General features: G+C 37.1%; 1 protein-coding gene across 3 annotated transcripts in view; it reads left to right on the forward strand.

Moving 5' to 3' along the window:
- The window catches only part of prpf40a (PRP40 pre-mRNA processing factor 40 homolog A), a 53,507-nt gene that overhangs the window by 27,761 nt on the left and 7,539 nt on the right, over positions 1-18,207 (forward strand). For all 3 annotated transcript variants that reach the window (XM_052029858.1, XM_052029867.1, XM_052029878.1), the window contains 13 exons: positions 228-292; positions 3,810-3,974; positions 7,377-7,485; positions 7,586-7,736; positions 10,571-10,704; positions 11,140-11,254; positions 11,376-11,467; positions 12,073-12,189; positions 12,890-13,027; positions 13,166-13,261; positions 13,716-13,802; positions 16,618-16,714; positions 16,801-16,862. In XM_052029858.1, coding sequence (XP_051885818.1) covers positions 228-292; positions 3,810-3,974; positions 7,377-7,485; positions 7,586-7,736; positions 10,571-10,704; positions 11,140-11,254; positions 11,376-11,467; positions 12,073-12,189; positions 12,890-13,027; positions 13,166-13,261; positions 13,716-13,802; positions 16,618-16,714; positions 16,801-16,862 — 1,428 coding nt within the window. The remainder of the gene's footprint in view (positions 1-227; positions 293-3,809; positions 3,975-7,376; positions 7,486-7,585; positions 7,737-10,570; positions 10,705-11,139; positions 11,255-11,375; positions 11,468-12,072; positions 12,190-12,889; positions 13,028-13,165; positions 13,262-13,715; positions 13,803-16,617; positions 16,715-16,800; positions 16,863-18,207) is intronic.

An 18,207-nucleotide genomic window follows, 5' to 3' on the forward strand; every position in this document is an offset into this window, starting at 1 on the left:
GATTATTCTGTATGGACAAGCTAAAATGTGATCAATATTATATTAATCTTGCAATTTGTATTGCAACCCAAACAATCAGCTGAAGAAAGAAATGAAGTCAGGGTTTGGATGTTGTTTTGGCAGAAATCAAGCTAGGTGAAATTTTCTAAGTGTTTATTTGGGATAATGAATGTTTTATTTACTAACTTTTCCAATCAGACGTACAATTAAAGCATCTATTTCTTTAGGGTGTTCAGTCAAATGCCTCATGGGAGCAAGCAATGAAGATGATTATAAATGACCCTAGATATAGGTAAGTTTCTAAAAAATTTCTACCTAAATTTTGAGACCCTCTGCTTATTATAAATCCTAATGTCCAACTAAAAGAAACCAAAGTTCTCTAATGCTTGTAATAAAAAAACTAAAGGTATTTTTAAAGCATTCAGAATGGAATATACATTCATTTGTGAGATTTCTGTTCAAGTGCTAAAGGACTGTGGCAGATGGTGAGGGAACCAACAACAGGGAAAAACCTACTTGATCGCATCCTCACGAATCTACATGGCGCAGATGCATCTGTCCATAACAGCATAGATTGGAGTGACCTCCGCACAGTTCTTGTGGAGAAAAAATTGTGTCTTCACAGTGAAAATACACTTCATTGTGTCTTGTGGCACTATGAAGAGATCTAGCATCTCAGAATGGGCATCCATGAGGCGCTGTGGGCCATCAGCAGCAGCAAAATTATACTCAACCACAATCTTTAACCTCTTGGCCTCGCATAGCCCCTGCTCCCCTATCACCATTAAACCAGGGGATGAACCCTGGTTCAATGAAGAGTGAAGGCAGGCTTGCCAGGTGCAGCACTAGGCATACAGCAGAGTGAGGCTACAAGACAAAATCACTTGCATGCCAAACAAAATAAATAGCATACAATAAACAGAGCCAAATGATCCTACAACCAACAGATCAGATCTAAGTTCTGCAATTCTACCACATCCAGTTGTAAATGGTGGTGGACAATTAAACTACTCACTGGAGGAGGAGGCTCTACAATTATCCCTATTCTCAATGATGGGGAGCCTAAAACATTAGCGCAAAAAGAGAAAGCTGAAGTATTTGCAAGAATATTCAGCCAAAGAGCTGAGGGGATGATCCATCACGGCCTCCTCCAGTGGTCCCCAGTGCAATAGATGCCTGGTCTTCAGCCAATTAATGTCACTCCATGTGATAATCAAGAAATTACTAAAGTCATTGGATACAGCAAGGCCATGGGCCTTGATAACATTCCGGCAATAGTACTGAAGACTTGTTGCTCCAGAGCTTGCCGCATCCTTGGCCAAGACTACAACACTGGCATTTACCTGATGATGTGGTACGTCCTGTCTGCAAAAAGCAGGACAATTCCAACCCAACTAATTACCGCCCCATTAGTCTACTCTCAATTGTGAGCAAAGTGGTAGAAGGGATAATCGATAGTTCTATCAAGTAGCACTTGGTTAACACCAACCTGCTCGCAGAACCTCCGTCTGGGTTCCACGAAAGTCACTTAGCTTCTGATCTCATTACAGCCTTGGTCCAAACATGGATAAAAGAGCTAAACTCCAGAGGTGAAGTGAGAGTAATTGCCCTTGATATCAAGGTAGCATTTGATTGAATATGGCATAAAGGAGCCCTGGCTAAACTGGAGTTAATGGGAATCTGAAGGAAAGCTGCTGGATGGAATCACACCTAACACAAAGGAAGATGGTTTTGGTGGTTGGAGGTCAATCATCTCAACCACAGGACATCTTTGTAGTAGTTCCTCAGGGTAGTGTCCCAGGCTCAACCATCTTCAGCTGCTTCATCAATGTGCACTGCTACCACAAAACAACAAATTTCACAACATACTAGTCAGTGATAATAAACCTGATTCTGACATTCAATCATAGGTTAGAAATAGAGATGTTCGCTAAAGATTGCACAATGTTTAGCACCATTTGCAACTCCTCAGATAATGAAGCAGTCCACATCCAAATGCAGCAAGACCTGGACAATTTCCACACCTGACTGATAGGTGGCAAGTCATATCCAACAAGAGAAAATCCATTGATCTCCCCCTGACATTCATTGGCATTACCATCACTGAATCCCCCACTAAGAGTATCCTGGGGGTTACCATTGACCAGAAACTGAACTGGAGTAGCCATATACACTGTGTGGCTACAAGAGCAGGTCAGAGGCTAGGAATCCCACAGCAAGTAGCTCGCCTTCTAACTCTTCAAAGCCTGGCCACAATCTACAAGGCTCAAGTCAGGAGTGTGATGGAATACTCTCTACTTGCCTGGATGAATGCAGTTTCAACAACACCCAAGAAGCTCGAGAACATTGCAGCCCGCTTGTTAGGCACTTCATTCACAGCCATTCATTTATTCCTCCACTGATGCACAGTAGCAGCAGTTTATACCATCTACAAGATCTAGTGCAACAACTCACCAAGACTCATCAGACAACACCTTCGAAACACACAACCTTTACCAGCTAGAAGTACAAGGGCAGCAAAAGTATGGAAACACCACCACCTGGAAGTTGCCCTCCAAGCCCACACCAACCTGACTTGGAAATATATCGCCGTTCCTTCACCATCGCTGGGTCAAAATCCTGGAAGTCTCTCTGTCAGTACACTTCAAGGACTGCAGCAATTCAAGAAGGCAGCACACCACCACCTTCTCAAGAGAATTTAGGGATGGGCGATTAATTGCTGACTCAGCCTGCAAAGTCCACATTCTTTGAATGAATTAAAAACTGTGTTTGTGTTGTTGGGAAGGTAGTTACTTTGGAGGCACTCTTCTTGGTGTTCAGCCCAAATGAAAGATGTGACTCAGCTATCTGGCATGCAATTCAAAGAAGGAAAATTGGAAATGATGGATTTATTTTAAAATTAATTATTTTACAGTTCTATGCCCTTTAGGGTCCAGTATTTTCTTACATTTTTTTAATGGAGAAAATGTTATATTATTTGGTTATCAAGTTGTAACAATTCAGCAGAAAATAATAATATAATAGGATGGCTTGGAGTCAAATAGAGTTGCAGCAGAAGTTTCTAAAAGGTGAAGTTTTCTATCTTGAAATTTTACAGTTGTTATCACCTTAAGAGAATAACCTACAAATAATTCAAGCAAAATACTGCAGATGATGGAAATCTGAGCTATAACAGAAAATGCTGGAAATCCCAACAGGTTAGGCTAAACCATCAGCTTGATAATAAAAATTTTGGAGTTTTCTCAATTAAGAAATTATACTGACCTCTTGCCGAAGGATAGTTGCAGAGGTTCTGTCTCCCTCTAACATCACTTTTTATGCAGGCAGCGATAAAGAAACTAATTCTTAACTATAAGGAGGATAGGAGCTTTATCTTGGATTATAATTTGTTTCCTTGTTTATTATTATTCAAATAAATCCCCTTGCTTTAAAGTTTTTTTTAATAATACAAAATGTAATCTACTATTGAAGGGAAACGTATTCAGCTGGTTCTACTGGATTGTTTACCAAAACAGCCAGTCTTATATTAAACATTTTTCGATGCTGAGTCCAGATTACTAAGAAATTTGCATTTGCGGCTTTTGAATCTCTGCCTATTTGGATATCTTTTTGGTTAATTTCCTTTAGTAATTTTGGATTTGCCTAATCTCATTTTAGAACTTTGATGGTGAGAATTTGCTTTTTTTTGTGCTAATGTGACCAAAATATAAGATCTGCCATTTTATTTATTTTGCACTTTTGTTCTGGTGGTATCTTTTATTAATTGATTCACTGTTTACCAATTGTAACTACTCTTTTGAACCTTGCAGTGCATTACCAAAGCTTAGTGAAAAGAAGCAAGCATTTAATGCATACAAAATACAGACTGAAAAAGAAGAGAAGGAAGAAGCCAGACTCCGCTATAAGGAAGCAAAAGAAAATTTTCAGCGATTTCTTGAAAACCATGAAAAAATGACATCTACTACCAGATATAGGTACAGTTATTTCTAACAAGATTATGTAAATGATTCATCAAATATTTTAATTTATAGTTGTGAATTTATCAATCAGTCCTATTTTTGTACTTTTCCCAGTACTGTGCAATGCATTATCTTGAACAAGGTGCATTTTTTGTTACAAATACGGCTTTGTAATTTTGTTGACAGTGATGATGGAACTGTTCTGCTTTTGTTTAAAAAAAGCTGTTTAATGAACACGTTTACCTGTTTTGCAGTTTAGCATCAATCTATTTTACATTCCCATAAGCAAACAGCTTTTGCAAAACAGCTCTTCTGCCTATATATAATTAGTAAATCAGTTCCCTGAGCCCTGTGTGTCAGGAGGGAAAACTGCCACACTTTAGTTCACCTATAATGTTTTTTCATATTTCATATTTGCCTGTGGAACTGGAAGATCTGACTTCAGGTAGACAAGAATATGAAACTGCAGTTACTTCCTTTCATTGTAGAAAGTGAGATTCTGGTGATGGAATTGTTACTTTTGCTGGTTGTGTGTATTATTTCTTAATGAAAAATTGACAACTTCCTGACAATCAATTTGCTAATGCCATGAATTTTACTATCAAAAATGCTGAAAAATATGTTTTGTTCACTGCTCTTTGGTTAAAATGTCATTTTTAACATCCTTGAGCATGGATCACTTTTTAAAAAATATGTTTGAGCTAATTTAAGTTGATGATTTGTTGATGACACATTGTTACACAATTGCATCTTTATTTGATGTCAGGATTGTGTTAAATATGTGTAGCCTTTTGTTCTTGTATTGGAAAGGCATTTCATATGATTAAGCCTACAATCTTTCTAACAAGCATTTAATTTAGGAGCAGAAGTAGGTCACTTAGTTCCTCAAGACTGATCATGGCTGATCTGATTGTAACCTCAACTCCACAGAAACTTTTCACCCCTTGCATTTCAAGTGTCTGTCCACTCTGTCTTTAAAAAAAATATTCAAGGATTCTGCTTCCATTGTCCTGTGACAGACATGAGGAAAATAAAATTGGCCTTGTTTGCCTTAAAAGGGCAACCCCTTATTTTTAAATAATGACCCTTCTAGAACTTGTGTCGCTCTCTTAATTGTAGCAAGTATGTCGGGTATGGTTATGGTGCAGTGGTCAAATTGCCAGACTGATCATCCAGAGCCCAGGATTAACTATTTTGAGTTTAAATCCCACTGTTGAAGTTGTGGAATTTACATTCACTTAATCTGGAATGTAGAAAAACAATTTGTCTGAGTAGTTTTTATGGTAATTATTATTGAATTGTGGTGAAAAGCCTATCTGCCATGCTAACCTTGTTTGGCCTATATGTGACTGCAGGCCACACCCCTGCCCAACACTGCAGTTGATTCTTAAATGCCCTGAGTGTCCTAGTGAGCCACTCAGTTGTAAATGCTCACCACTACCAGATCAAGGACAATTACAAATGGGCAATAAATGCAGAAGGGTGAATTAATTAAAAATAAAGTTGGAGGCATCTTCAGGACATAAATATAGATCAGAAATATTAATGCGTGATTAATTTTTTTTAATGACCTCTTGTTGCCAACAGTAGGTGTTTAATTCCTACGAGACAGAAATACAAAGACCTGTTCTGCTGTTGCACCCACGTGAAACTGGTGGAGAAAAATAGTTTAATAAATAAATGAAAATTACATTTTAGTTGACTAGCTTCAAAAAAATTTACATGAGGTATTCCATGCCATGCTGTAGAAGAGAATTTTCTTTGTTGGTCTGAACCCAAGTGAAATACATTTTAAATATAATATTATTTTGCTTTTACTTTAAACACTAATTTTTGTTTAGTTATTTAACTAGCCGTAAATCTGGTTAATGGACATTTTTTTATAACTATTGTAATGATCGGATGTATACAGTATTTTTTTTCCACAGATGAATTTAAGTTTACATTCTTCATTATAAAAACAGAACATTCCAAAAACTTCCAGCCAGTTGGGCCATATCTATGGAAAGAGATGAGAGTTAATATTTAAATTCATTGAATAAATATGGAATAGAAATATCAGTAATGACGACCAAAAATCAGCAACAGTGTTGTAAGTTCCTATTTAGTTCACAGATATCTTTCAGGGAAGGAAATCTGCGTATAGAGATGGACAGTGAGCCTGAAACACCTTTAACTGTGGTTGACAATTCACCGCAGAACTACCAGTGACATCATCCTTGTGGGTCATTACATGCATGTCTTCCGTACCTGAGCATTAAAACGCAGAAGTTGAAGTTGAGCTGGAAGTTTGCCGCCCTATGGATCTGAAACATTAACTCTAGTTTTTCTTTCCAAAGATGTTGGCTAAGTTGCTGAGTGTTTCCAGCAATCTTTTTATTTCAGATTTCCAGCATCTGCTGTTTTAATGATTTATATTTTTCGTTAAACTTTTAGTGATAAACTTTTAAGTTTTGAAATCTTTCTTAATTTAAATGTGTTCCCTCTCTATGTAAATAATCCTTTCAGTGAGCCAAGGATACAGTAGACATTTGCTTATTCTATAAGGGAAGACCCTGAGACTTGCTCTCAGCTGGCGATCCTGAGGTCCTGCTCCCGGAATACCCTGATGGTCTTGGAGAGCCTAGCACTTTCAAAGGCCTCCTTAATAGTTTTTAAATGTTTCTGGTAACCAGAGACTTTTAAAAACAATTCAAATAGATTTAAATAATTTAAACCTATTAATAATAATACATTTACTAAAGCCTTGTCATTAGAAATCGCTGAACAACTTAAAGTAAGATTAAAAGATAAATCATTCACTTGCATTTGCAGTTTTAATCAAAGTTGGTGACCCCATTCAAATGCTTCACTACTGGACTCGTAGTGGAGCAGTGTCTGACTTCCAGCTCATCTTGAACTTATGCATTTTTTAATGCGCAGGTGTGGAAGTCGAGAATGTAGTGACCCACGAGAAAGATGTCACTGGTAGTTCCGTGGAGAACTGTCGGCCAGAGTTAAAGATGTTTTCAGCTCATTGTCTATGTCAAGTTGCCCTGTAGCCAACCATGTTGTTGGAATTTCGTGTCACTTATATGCAAATTTCCTTCTATGAAGAACATTTGTGAACTAAATGGGTATTTATGACAATGTTGTTGCATTCTGGTCACCATTACTGATACTGGATTTGTATTCCAGGTTTATTCAATTAATTGAATTTAAATTCCCCAACTGCTGTGATGGGATTTGAATTCATCTCCGGATCAATAATGCAGACTTTTGGATATCAGTAGTAAATTGATCACTATGCTGCCATACTCTTTGTCTTGGATCATATGGCTCAATTGCTTACTAAAGAAAAATACTTAACTGTGAATGAATTTTTTCTTTTGAGTGAAAATTGCACCTTTAAAAAATAATGGTTTTGTATTGTTTCAGGAAAGCTGAACAAATGTTTGGAGAAACTGAAGTATGGACTGCAGTTCCTGAGCGAGATCGACAAGAGATCTATGAAGATGTTTTGTTTTTCCTGGCCAAAAAAGAAAAGGTTTTATTATTTATGAAGTTATGAAATATAAAAAGGTCACTTGACGTTTGTATATTGCGTGTTTCAGCAATCATTGAAGTGGATTTCTTTATGATTTCAGGAGCAGGCAAGGCAACTGAGGAAAAGAAACACCCAGGCACTAAAGAATATCCTCGACAACATGGCAAATGTAACTTACTGCACTACGTGGTCAGAGGCACAGCAATATCTGATGGATAATCCAACTTTTGCAGAAGACGAAGAGCTACAAAGTACGTTAAATGGTCAGAGTAAATTGCAAATTAGAAGAGCTGAGAGAAAGCTGTAGGGATTTGATTGACCTGACACAAACATGTGTGACTAGATTTGATTAAAATACTTTGGAGCATTTGAACAATACAAAACAATTTGCAAATGTTTATTCAGTGTTTTGCAGATAAAATCACTGTTTCGTGTTTACAGCAAAGCATATAGTAAAGAAACAACCATTTGACACATAACAGTATTGGTCAATTTCTCAGTGTGAATCAGCACCACTGATGAAACTGCCACACAAGATTCTGCATACTAAGTAGCAGAAGTAACAAGCTGTGGACAGAATTATGGGTGCCATGGTGGCGTAGCTGGTACAGCTGCTGCCTCACAGCATCAGTGACCAGGTTCAATCCTGACTTCCGGTGCTGTGTTCTGTGTGGAGTTTGCATGCTCTCCCTGTGATGTGTCTGGGTTTCCTCTGGGTGCTCCAGTTTCCTCCCACGTTCCAAACACATGCAAGTAGGTAGATTAATTGGTAGCTGTAAAGTGTCCCTGGTATGTAGGTGAGTGACTGAATCTAGGGTGGGAGTTGATGGAAATATGAGGAGAATAGGAATAGGTTGTGGGGAAAAATTAATGGGAATTGGAAATATCATACATTTATTGGGCAGAATTATCTCCTTCTGTGTCATAAGTAAATATGAATATGGAGTTAAGTAATCCAATAATTAACAAATTAGATCAAAGCTCTGCGTTCCTGCCATATTCAGTACTGATTGGCGGTGAATAATTGTACAGCTAATGGCAGGAGGTAGGTCTCTTGTCCCCATCCTCACTGATAACAGATCAAATGAGTACAAAAGATAAGACTGAAGCATCCATCTTCAGCCGGAAGTGATGTGAATGATTCATCTTTGCCTCCTCTTGAAGTCTCCAGCATGCTGGAGAACCAATTTGATTCACTTCTCTTGTTATCAAAAAAAAATAGCTGGGTGCACTAAGTAAAGGTTAGAGTTTGGGCTCTGTCAACATCCAGCAGGAAGTGATTAGCTCTGGAAGATTTTTGCTGCAGAACTTATCACATCCTCATTCAAGTTCTTCTGGCATAGCTGCAGTGGTGTCATCTGGCAAGAAGGAAAAATCCAATCTGCCCAGTTATAGCTCCATAAATCTCTTTTCCAATAGTTGTAAATGAATGGAAGAATTGTCAAAAGTGCTATAATTGTCAAAAATGATATTTGCTCATCAATAAGGTGCTCACTGATGCTCCGTGTGGGTTCTGCCAGAAGTATCAATTACAAAACTGACTTCAGCTGTGGTTCACGTAGAATTCCATAGGTGAGATGAGAGTGACAGCCCTTGGAAGCCAAATATAAACCCAAGGATGTTGCTGCAGGGGATCCCTACAACGGTGTCCAAAACGTAACTATCTTTGCCTGTTACATCATTTTTACATCATAAGGAAGCAAGTAGAGATGTTCATTAATGATTGCTATATTCAGTTCCGTTTGTAATTCCTCAATAACTAAGTGGTCTGTAGCCACATGCAGCAAGTCTTCATTAACATTTTCTTGGGTTAATAAGTGCTAAGCCAAGTGCTAGGCAATGATTATCTCCAACATAAGATGCTCCAACCATCTTAAGCTGGATATGATGAGAACAATTCATCTCTGCTCAAATGCAGAGAGGATATTTCCCTAGGCTGCAGAGTATAGAAGTAGGGTTCACAGTATCAGAATGGGCTGAGATGAGATTTTTTTTCACTAAGTGGTGGTGAATCTTTAGCATTCTCTTTCCTGGAGAGCTGTGGAGACTCAGTCATAGAGTTTGTTCACAATAGAGGTTGATGGATTTCAGGATGTTAAAAGAAATTGAGACATATGGGGATAAGGCAGGAAAATGGAGCTTGCGTGGAAGATTGGGGCATGATCTTAATGAATGGTGAGCAACTTTGAAGGGCCAGATGTTCTATTCCTGCTCCTAGTTCTTTTATTTTTATGTTCTTGACATTCAAACACACACTTGCTGAATTCCTTGGCATCAATTTCCTGAGATTGATGGTGTTTGAAAATGAGGTCATTGGTCCAATGAAACTGGTCCAACTAAATAAACAGTATACATACAAGAAGAGATCAGAAGTTGAGTATTCTGCAATGTGTGACTTCTCAGTGGTTTTCCACCATCTAGAAGGCACACATAAGGAGTGGAATGGAATACATTCAGCTAGTCAGGGTGGGAGCAGCCTATCCTTTTTCCTGTATGATTCTTAGCTTGTCATGAAACATGGCACTTCAGTGAGAGAGGTATTTTAATTCAGTGACTTTACCATGACATAGATCTCACATGCAGATGCTCAATTTGTAACTGATCTTGCGCAGATTGTACACGTAACTCTTTAGGCAGTTGATGAATCAAAGGCCTTTGCTGCTGTTAACAAAAATGCTAATTTATCCACCTACAGTCCTGGACAACAATTAAATCTGTCAGTGTAGCTTATATATAAAAAAAACAGCAAGTTGATCTGTTTCTGAGACCGAAAGATTTAGCATTTCTCAAGTAATCTTTTTGCAATTCATTGTCTACATGATCTGACCTTAAAAAGGTATGGCATAATTAATTACTGGATTTTATTTGGAATTTCTTTTATCTTTTCCCTGAGTAATTCAAAGATTTTAATCATATAATCAAAGCTAAATTTTAAATTTTCGTACGACTTTCAAAACCTGCAGATAAAATATTCACAGAAATAAGTACTTGAAAGCATTGTCTAAATAATTTTAAACTAATTTCTTCTTGAACCTCTCGCATAATTCATTGATTTTATCTTTGGCACCAAAACTTTGCTTTATAGATATGGATAAAGAAGATGCACTTGTTTGTTTTGAAGAACATATAAGGGCATTAGAGAAAGAGGAAGAGGAGGAGAAACAGCGAGGTTTGCTTAGAGAGAGGAGAAGGCAGCGTAAAAATAGGGAAGCATTTCAGGTAAGTGATCAATAAATTTATAGAAAGTACCCATTTTATCAAAGACTTCTGTGATTGAGGGGAAAAGAAAGCAGCTACTTTTAGAATGGCTGCATTCTTTTTTTTCTTCTGCTGTTTAGTGTTCTGTTCTTTTTCTGCACCTAAACTTTATTGAAGTTGTAAGCATTCTAATTTGTAATCGGTACTCAAAATTTATATTAGATATGCTGACTTACTAAAGTTTCATAAATAATCTCACTTTTCAAGTCAGCCACTAATAAGGTAAAGCCCACACTGCATGTCATAGTGTATATTAAAACATCTACTTGTACTGTAATTATTCCCTTAAAATGTTGTTACTAGCATTGATATAATGATTATAAAATTTTTTCTCATTTAATACAGTAAGTAAATTTCATGAAAATGTGCGACAAAATATTCATTTTCATTTTGCAGACATTCTTAGATGAGTTACATGAAAGTGGACATTTGCATTCAATGTCTACGTGGATGGAATTGTATCCTGCTATCAGTGCTGATATTAGATTCTCCAAAATGTTAGGACAACCTGGTAAGATGAATTCAATTTATTCATAATTCTATGTTCGCCACGTATAACTAATGAACAGAAAAGTTAGTTATTCTCAAATAAACATAATATTTTCTCTTATTACATTGAAATGTCATTTTAGGATCTACTCCACTTGATCTCTTCAAATTTTATGTAGAAGACCTAAAAGCACGATTCCATGATGAGAAGAAGATAATAAAAGATATTTTAAAGGTGATTGCATAATGTTGTATATAACATGGAATTTCGTGTGTGAATGTGTGCAGTAGCAGATTTATAACTTAAAAAATAGTGAATTTATGTAGCTTGTTGAAATCTGCATTTGATTTCCTTGGCCCCCATATAATTACTAAAGAGCTTCGACTTCATAATATTCACTATAGAAACACATTGTTATCTTATTGGAATTTTTGTAATTTATAAATAGTGGTATAAGATGGTAAAATAGCTATCTGTGATTGCTCAAAATATAGGTGATTCCTGGAATCTGTTAATCAATTGTTAATCTTCCTTATAGGAAAACTAATACATTATAATATTACTAAGACCTATGATAAAAAATATGATTCACTAATGATTAGGTTCACATTTACCTAATGTATAGATCTTCCATGAAATAAGATCTCTGGAGTGATGATTAATTTGCACTCTTTTCCATTAGAAGGAAACAAAAGCATTATTACTATAAGATAATCATCACAGCACAATATTAAATCTTATGATTTTTTTTTGTTAAAGGTTCCTTGAATAATTATGCCAAATACTCTGAAAGTGAATGAATCCTGAAATAACTATTATGTATCATTTTTCCTACGCAGGATAAAGGATTTGTTGTAGAAGTAAATACTACTTTTGAAGAATTTGGTACAGTTATTAGTTCAGACAAGAGAGCAGCCACTCTTGATGCTGGTAATATTAAACTTACTTTCAACAGTGTAAGTAGCTTTCTGAAGTTTTTTTTCCCAATATAATGTACTGAAGATCATTAAATCTGATGTTTCCATAGTACAGACACAGAGAAAGTATCTCAAAATCATGGAGAAATAAGCTGTGCTTTCCTCCTTCCCATGCTCTACACTCTACTTCAATTTTCATTTCTCTTCTCTTCGTTGTAGAAGGTACAAAACTCCTTTGGCCACACACCTTGCTCTGCTTCTCTCTCCAGCCCTATGCTCACCACTTTTCTGCAGTGCTGCCGGTGTGTCACCCACTTACAAACTCCATGCTGCTTGTGGCTAAGTACTCCAACAGTGCACATTTCTTTTGCTGGAACTTTGTAACACCCCATGATTGGGCAGAAACCCTGAAATGTTGACAATAAAAAGTAGAAGTCAAAATTAATGGCTCAATAGCAAAATTGCGATCCAGACAGAAAGAGTTTTTCATGGGAACAACTTGTTGAAATATAATTGTAATGCACTATTATCATAAAATATTTTGCTTAATTTATGAAGATTTTTCTTGTAGTTATTGTAATTATAGTTGCACTAATTTATGCTTTGTAAGTTTATTCAATTGTGTACACCTTTTCCAAGAGATTATTAGCAATCTTTTATTACCAATGTTAAGTAAGTAATGTAACATTGGTTTGTATGATCTGTCCAGAACTAGGTAATTACTTGTGATTTCTATTAGTTGTTAGAAAAAGCAGAAGCTAGAGAACGTGAAAGAGAAAAAGAAGAAGCTCGGAAATTAAAGCGTAAAGAAACTGCTTTCAAGAGTATGTTAAAACAAGCAACACCTCCTCTTGAGCCAGAATCAAATTGGGATGAGGTATGTATTTGTCAATGATATTGTAAAGCACATAGCCAATTTCAAATTTACAATTACTCTTGAAATGTTATAATTCTTAGATTTCCAATAAATAATCTATGAGGTAATGAAGTTCATAAGCTAATATATTTATTCCAGGTTAGAGAAAGATTTGTAAATGAGTCTGCTTTTGAAGACATCACAGTAGAATCTGAAAGAAAAAGACTTTTCAAGGAATTTCTACAGATTCTCGAGGTAATTATGGAAAAAGTTCCAATGGTATTGCTTTTTGCTCACTTTTTTCCGCCAGCATAGTCTGCCAATTGTTAATCATTTAGAGTACTTTTTTGACTGGCTATGTGGTGGTATCTAAATACTATGTAATAATTGGCTACAAATGTATGCCATATTTTTAACTTTAATTAATCCACTTTAAACTCAATTAAATTGAGATCCAAGTTATTTTAGTTTTACAGTTTTGGTCATCCCTAAATTAATTATTGTATTTTTTCTTCATTTTGTCTGCCCTTTTCTTTCACCGCATGCGCACACTTCAATTCTTGAACAAAATGTTAGATTTACTCAGATCAGGCAGTGTCTATGGACAGAGAAACAGTACTCTGAGCTATTTTTGTCAAAAATAGTTTATTGTTCTTCATGTTTGTATCTCTTTTCACCTATATTTCATTGAATTTTTTACACACATTAGCATGAATGCCAGCATCATCATTCAAAGAGCAAAAAACATTCCAAGAAATCTAAAAAGCATCACAGGAAGCATTCTCGCTCTCGTTCAGTAAGTGCTTGTAATTAGTTTGTTTATCAATTTGTTATGGTATGTTGAACCGTTTAACAGACATGAAAATCTAATGATTTATTCTCATCTCTAAATTGAAATGTTGTCTTTTGTCAACTCTACAAGCCTGATTTTCTGCTGCCAGCTACCTGTCAGGTGACACTAATTGGGACAGTGACATAAGAATCCTGTCACTTCATTTAAAGTACACTTGAAGCTAGTAACCCCTGCGTTTAATTTCTTGATATTCAACTGTAGAAGATAAGAATTCTGAAGAATGGTGGAACATGCATGCAGGGTTGCTAGCGAATCAAATGTTGCATTTGCTGATATAAATGACTTGGATAGGTAAATTTAATGTTTATCATTTTTGGCTTCAGTTGATCGTTTGAGTTATTGGTTCAATTTTGTTCAGAACTTTTGAGCTAATTGTTCCATTGGACACAATTCTCAGTGAGTGCTGTTAACTGATATGAATGTTTATCCAAATAAAATGCCTCTACCAGGTGCTAAAGGAAGAAGAGGAGCATGTATGTATGGATGGATGCCATGCTCACAGGAAGTGTTTTTGGCTTATCCAGTGGGACCCTAGAGCCTAAAATTCCACTTGGGTAGCCTACAACCCAATGGTATGAACATTGAGTTTTCCAATTTCAGATAACCCACACACCCAGTGTTCCTTTCCCACTACTTGTCCACCTAGGCTATCTCTCCCTTTGTTCACCTTTTCTTCTGCCCCTCCCCCCATTGTACACATGTTACCCTCCCCCAATGTGGTTCCATCTGATCATTACCCACACACCTATCCACCTTTCTCTGTTGGCCTATCCTTTCTATCCTCTCCTCCCACCTGGTTCCATCTGCCTATCGTTCCTCCTGGTTCTGGTTTTACTTATCGCCTCCCCCCTACTTGCCTCTGTCTGCTCATCATCCCCAACCTCACCTATCACCTACCAGCCCCCATCATACCCCTTCCTCTCATCTCTATACTCACTGTCCTCAGTCTAGATGCAGGCTCTCGATCCAGAACGTCAGCCATCTCTTTGCCTCCACAGATGCTGCTTGACCCCCAAGTTCATCCAACAGTTTGTTTTGGGACACTAGTAACTTGTGTGGAGATAAATAGAAAGGGAAATAAGTCCCTGATGGGAGTAACTCCAGTAATCACGGATAACTTTAATCTTCATATAGCATCAACTAATCAAATGGGCAAAGGTAGCCTTGATAAGTTTTGTGTTCCTTAGATCAATACATTGTGGAACCAATCACGGAATAAACTGTTCCAGATTTGATCACATGTAGTGAGGTGGGATTAATTAATAATCTCATAGTAAAGAATCATAGACAAAACTAAGGTGGAATAGGCCTTTCGTCTCTTCTAGCTTGCGCATCCACTCAGTAATAGCAGCATTCTAGGTCCTGCTACTATACAAGTAAATACAGGAAAGTGCAGGTTAGTAATAAAAAATGCTCAGCCAGGTGTAACTGAAACCAATGAAGTAAGTAAGTATGGTAGAGATATGAACTCCCAGTTGAATGCTTCCATGGAAATATCCTCCAATGCAATAAGCTTACTGTCCCTTTTGAGAGTCCTTTGCAGCTTATTTTTCACTTATTAACTTCAAGCCAAAGCATTTCATCTTCACAGAATAAAATAAGTATTAGGTGACTTGGCTCTTTGTGCCTGCTCTGACACCTAGTAAGAGCATGAATGATCTTGGCTCAGTATCATTTTTATGTCTGTTCCTCAGAAACCTAGACTTCCCTACACAGGTCTTTCTTGACCTTGAAAATATTTAATGGTCAGCCTCCACAGCTTTCTGGCGTAGAGAATTCCAAAGATTCACAGCTGTCTTATATAAGAAGTTTCATTTCATGTCCATCTTAAATGGATTACCCTTATTCTGGAACCTATGCCCTCTAGTTTGAGATCCCCGTGCAAGCAGTGACCTTGGCAAGCTCACTCAGAATCTTGTATCTCAATAAGATCACAACTCATTATTTTAGACTCCAATGATTAAATGCCTAATGTGTTTAATCATTCCTTGTAAAATAACCCCTTTTAATTAAGCTATTGAACCTCTCTGAACTGCCAGTAATGCAAGTATATCTCTCTTTAAATAAGGAGACTCAAGACTATTCACAAGAACAAGAAACAGGAGGAGGTCACTTGGTCCCTTGCACCTACTCTAACATTTAATAAAATCACAGCTGATCTTTTCCTCATTTCACTTTCCTGCATTAATCCCATAATTCTTAATTCTCTTAATATCTTAAAATTTATGCATCACAGTACTCAGGAACCAAGTCTCACAGCACTCTTGGGTAGTGAATGCTCTCATTATATTGTAGGTGAATATATTTCTGCTCATCATTGTCCCAAATGACTTGAGTCTTTATTGTGAGACTGTGATCCCTTGTTCTAGACATGCCAGGCAACACTGCACATTACCTTGTCCCCTAAAAATGCTTTGCTTTCATAATAAGTGGTTTGGTTTTCATTTTTGATTCGTATTAATTTATTTCGACTATTTCTAAATGTCTATGATCCAGAGTTGAACTTCAAGATTCACTGCAACTCCAGGCCAGAGGCATTGTTGCAACTTGTGGTTTGCTCTATTTCACAGGATAGTTGCAGCAATGACCACCCCCACCCCACCCCACCTACCGCCTGTTGGGAACCATGTGGCTGCTAAAATATACTGCTGCCTTAGAAATCCCATGAACTCAATCCAACCTAGGTGCCAAATAATCTAGTCTTCTAACTTAATGTTCTTGCAGCTTCATTGCTAAGAATGTGTATTTAATTCTTTAGGGCTCTGAATCAGAAGACGATGATTATCACCATTCTAAGAAAAAAAAGCGTTCACATTCAAAGTCTCCTTCAGACCGATCCTCTAGTGAAGAATCAGGTAACCTAAACCTTGTTGATTCCTTTGTGTATAAACTTAAAATTTCATTCAGATTAGATTTCTGAAATATTTTCTTTTCTCTTTAGAGCGGAGTTATAAAAAGTCTAAAAAACACAAGAAAAAGGGCAAGAAGAGAAGACGCAAGTCTGTAAGTCTCAGTTCCATTTGTTTTCTTTGTAGTGTCTACAGAAGTAGAGTGATTTAATATCAAAAGACTGATTAGCATCTTCTGTGCCCAAAGCATTGCATTGCTGATCCTGATATCAGTTTGAACCTGTAATCCCTCTTTGATTACTGCCCTTGAGAATTACCCAGTCTTGTTCTTTCCTAAGCTTTATCATTCTATTCCTTATTATACTGCAACTCCTTACTATGATTTTCAGACCATAGTAGAATCTGGGGGGAGCTGATGAGAATGTGGAGAGAATTGATTACAGGGAAAATAGGTGGGGAATGGAATTGCTCTGTGAGTCTGCATAGATTCAATGGGCCAAAATTGCCACCCTGTGTCATAAGAAAGATGGAAAATGGATCATCAAAAGCTAGGTTTGGCATCATCTAGCCGTTGTTTAATTTGGTTAGTTATTTCTCATGCATTTATCAACACAGGTGCATGTGTTCACTGGTACACAAGGGACTGTGTTTATTGACATTGGTTGTCAGTTAACTAAAAACGAGACTATTTATCATCATAAAAGTTTTTTTAGTAGAATATCCTTCATTCTTTGTAATTACCGGTGTTTCTAGATTGTAGTCATACTTGCTAAAATACTTTGTTGTTTTTCCTAATATTTCTGGCAGTGTTCCAACTAAAGAGGCATAGATAGGGCAGACAGTCAGGATCTTTTTCCCAGGGTAGAAATGTCAAATATTAAAGGACATGAAGTTAAGGTGAGGAGGGGGGATGTTGGGAGGGGGGAGTTTAAAGGAGATGTGTGGGTCAAGTTTTTTTTGCACAGAGTGGTAGGTGCCGGGAACAGGCTGCCAGGGGTAGTGGTGGAAGCAGATATGATATTGGCATTTAAGAGGCTTCTACATAGACACATGAATATGCAAGGAATGGAGGGATATGGATCATGTGGAGGTAGAAGAGATTTAGCTTAATTTGGTATTGTGTTCTGCAGACATCGTGGGCCAAAGGGCCTGTTCCTGTGCTGTATTGTTCTATTCTATGTTCTAGTATCGTAGAACATAATATAAAACAGTGCAGCACAGAAACAGACTCTTCAGCCAACCATGATGCCAATCTAATCCCACCTGCCTGCACGTGGTCCATATCCCTCCATTTCCATGTATGTATCTAAATGCCTCTTAGACGTTGCTATCATATCTGCTTCTATTGCCTCCCCTGACATCACTTTCCAGGCACCTACTACTCTCTGTAAAAATTGAAAAAAATGCCCCGCAAATCTCTATTAAACTTCCTCTCTCTCACCTTAAACCTATGTCTTCTACTAATTGAAATTTCCACCCTGGCACAAAGACTGAGTATC

This window comes from Pristis pectinata, chromosome 1 (assembly GCF_009764475.1).
Source record: "Pristis pectinata isolate sPriPec2 chromosome 1, sPriPec2.1.pri, whole genome shotgun sequence".
NCBI classification, from domain to species: Eukaryota; Metazoa; Chordata; class Chondrichthyes; order Rhinopristiformes; family Pristidae; genus Pristis; species Pristis pectinata.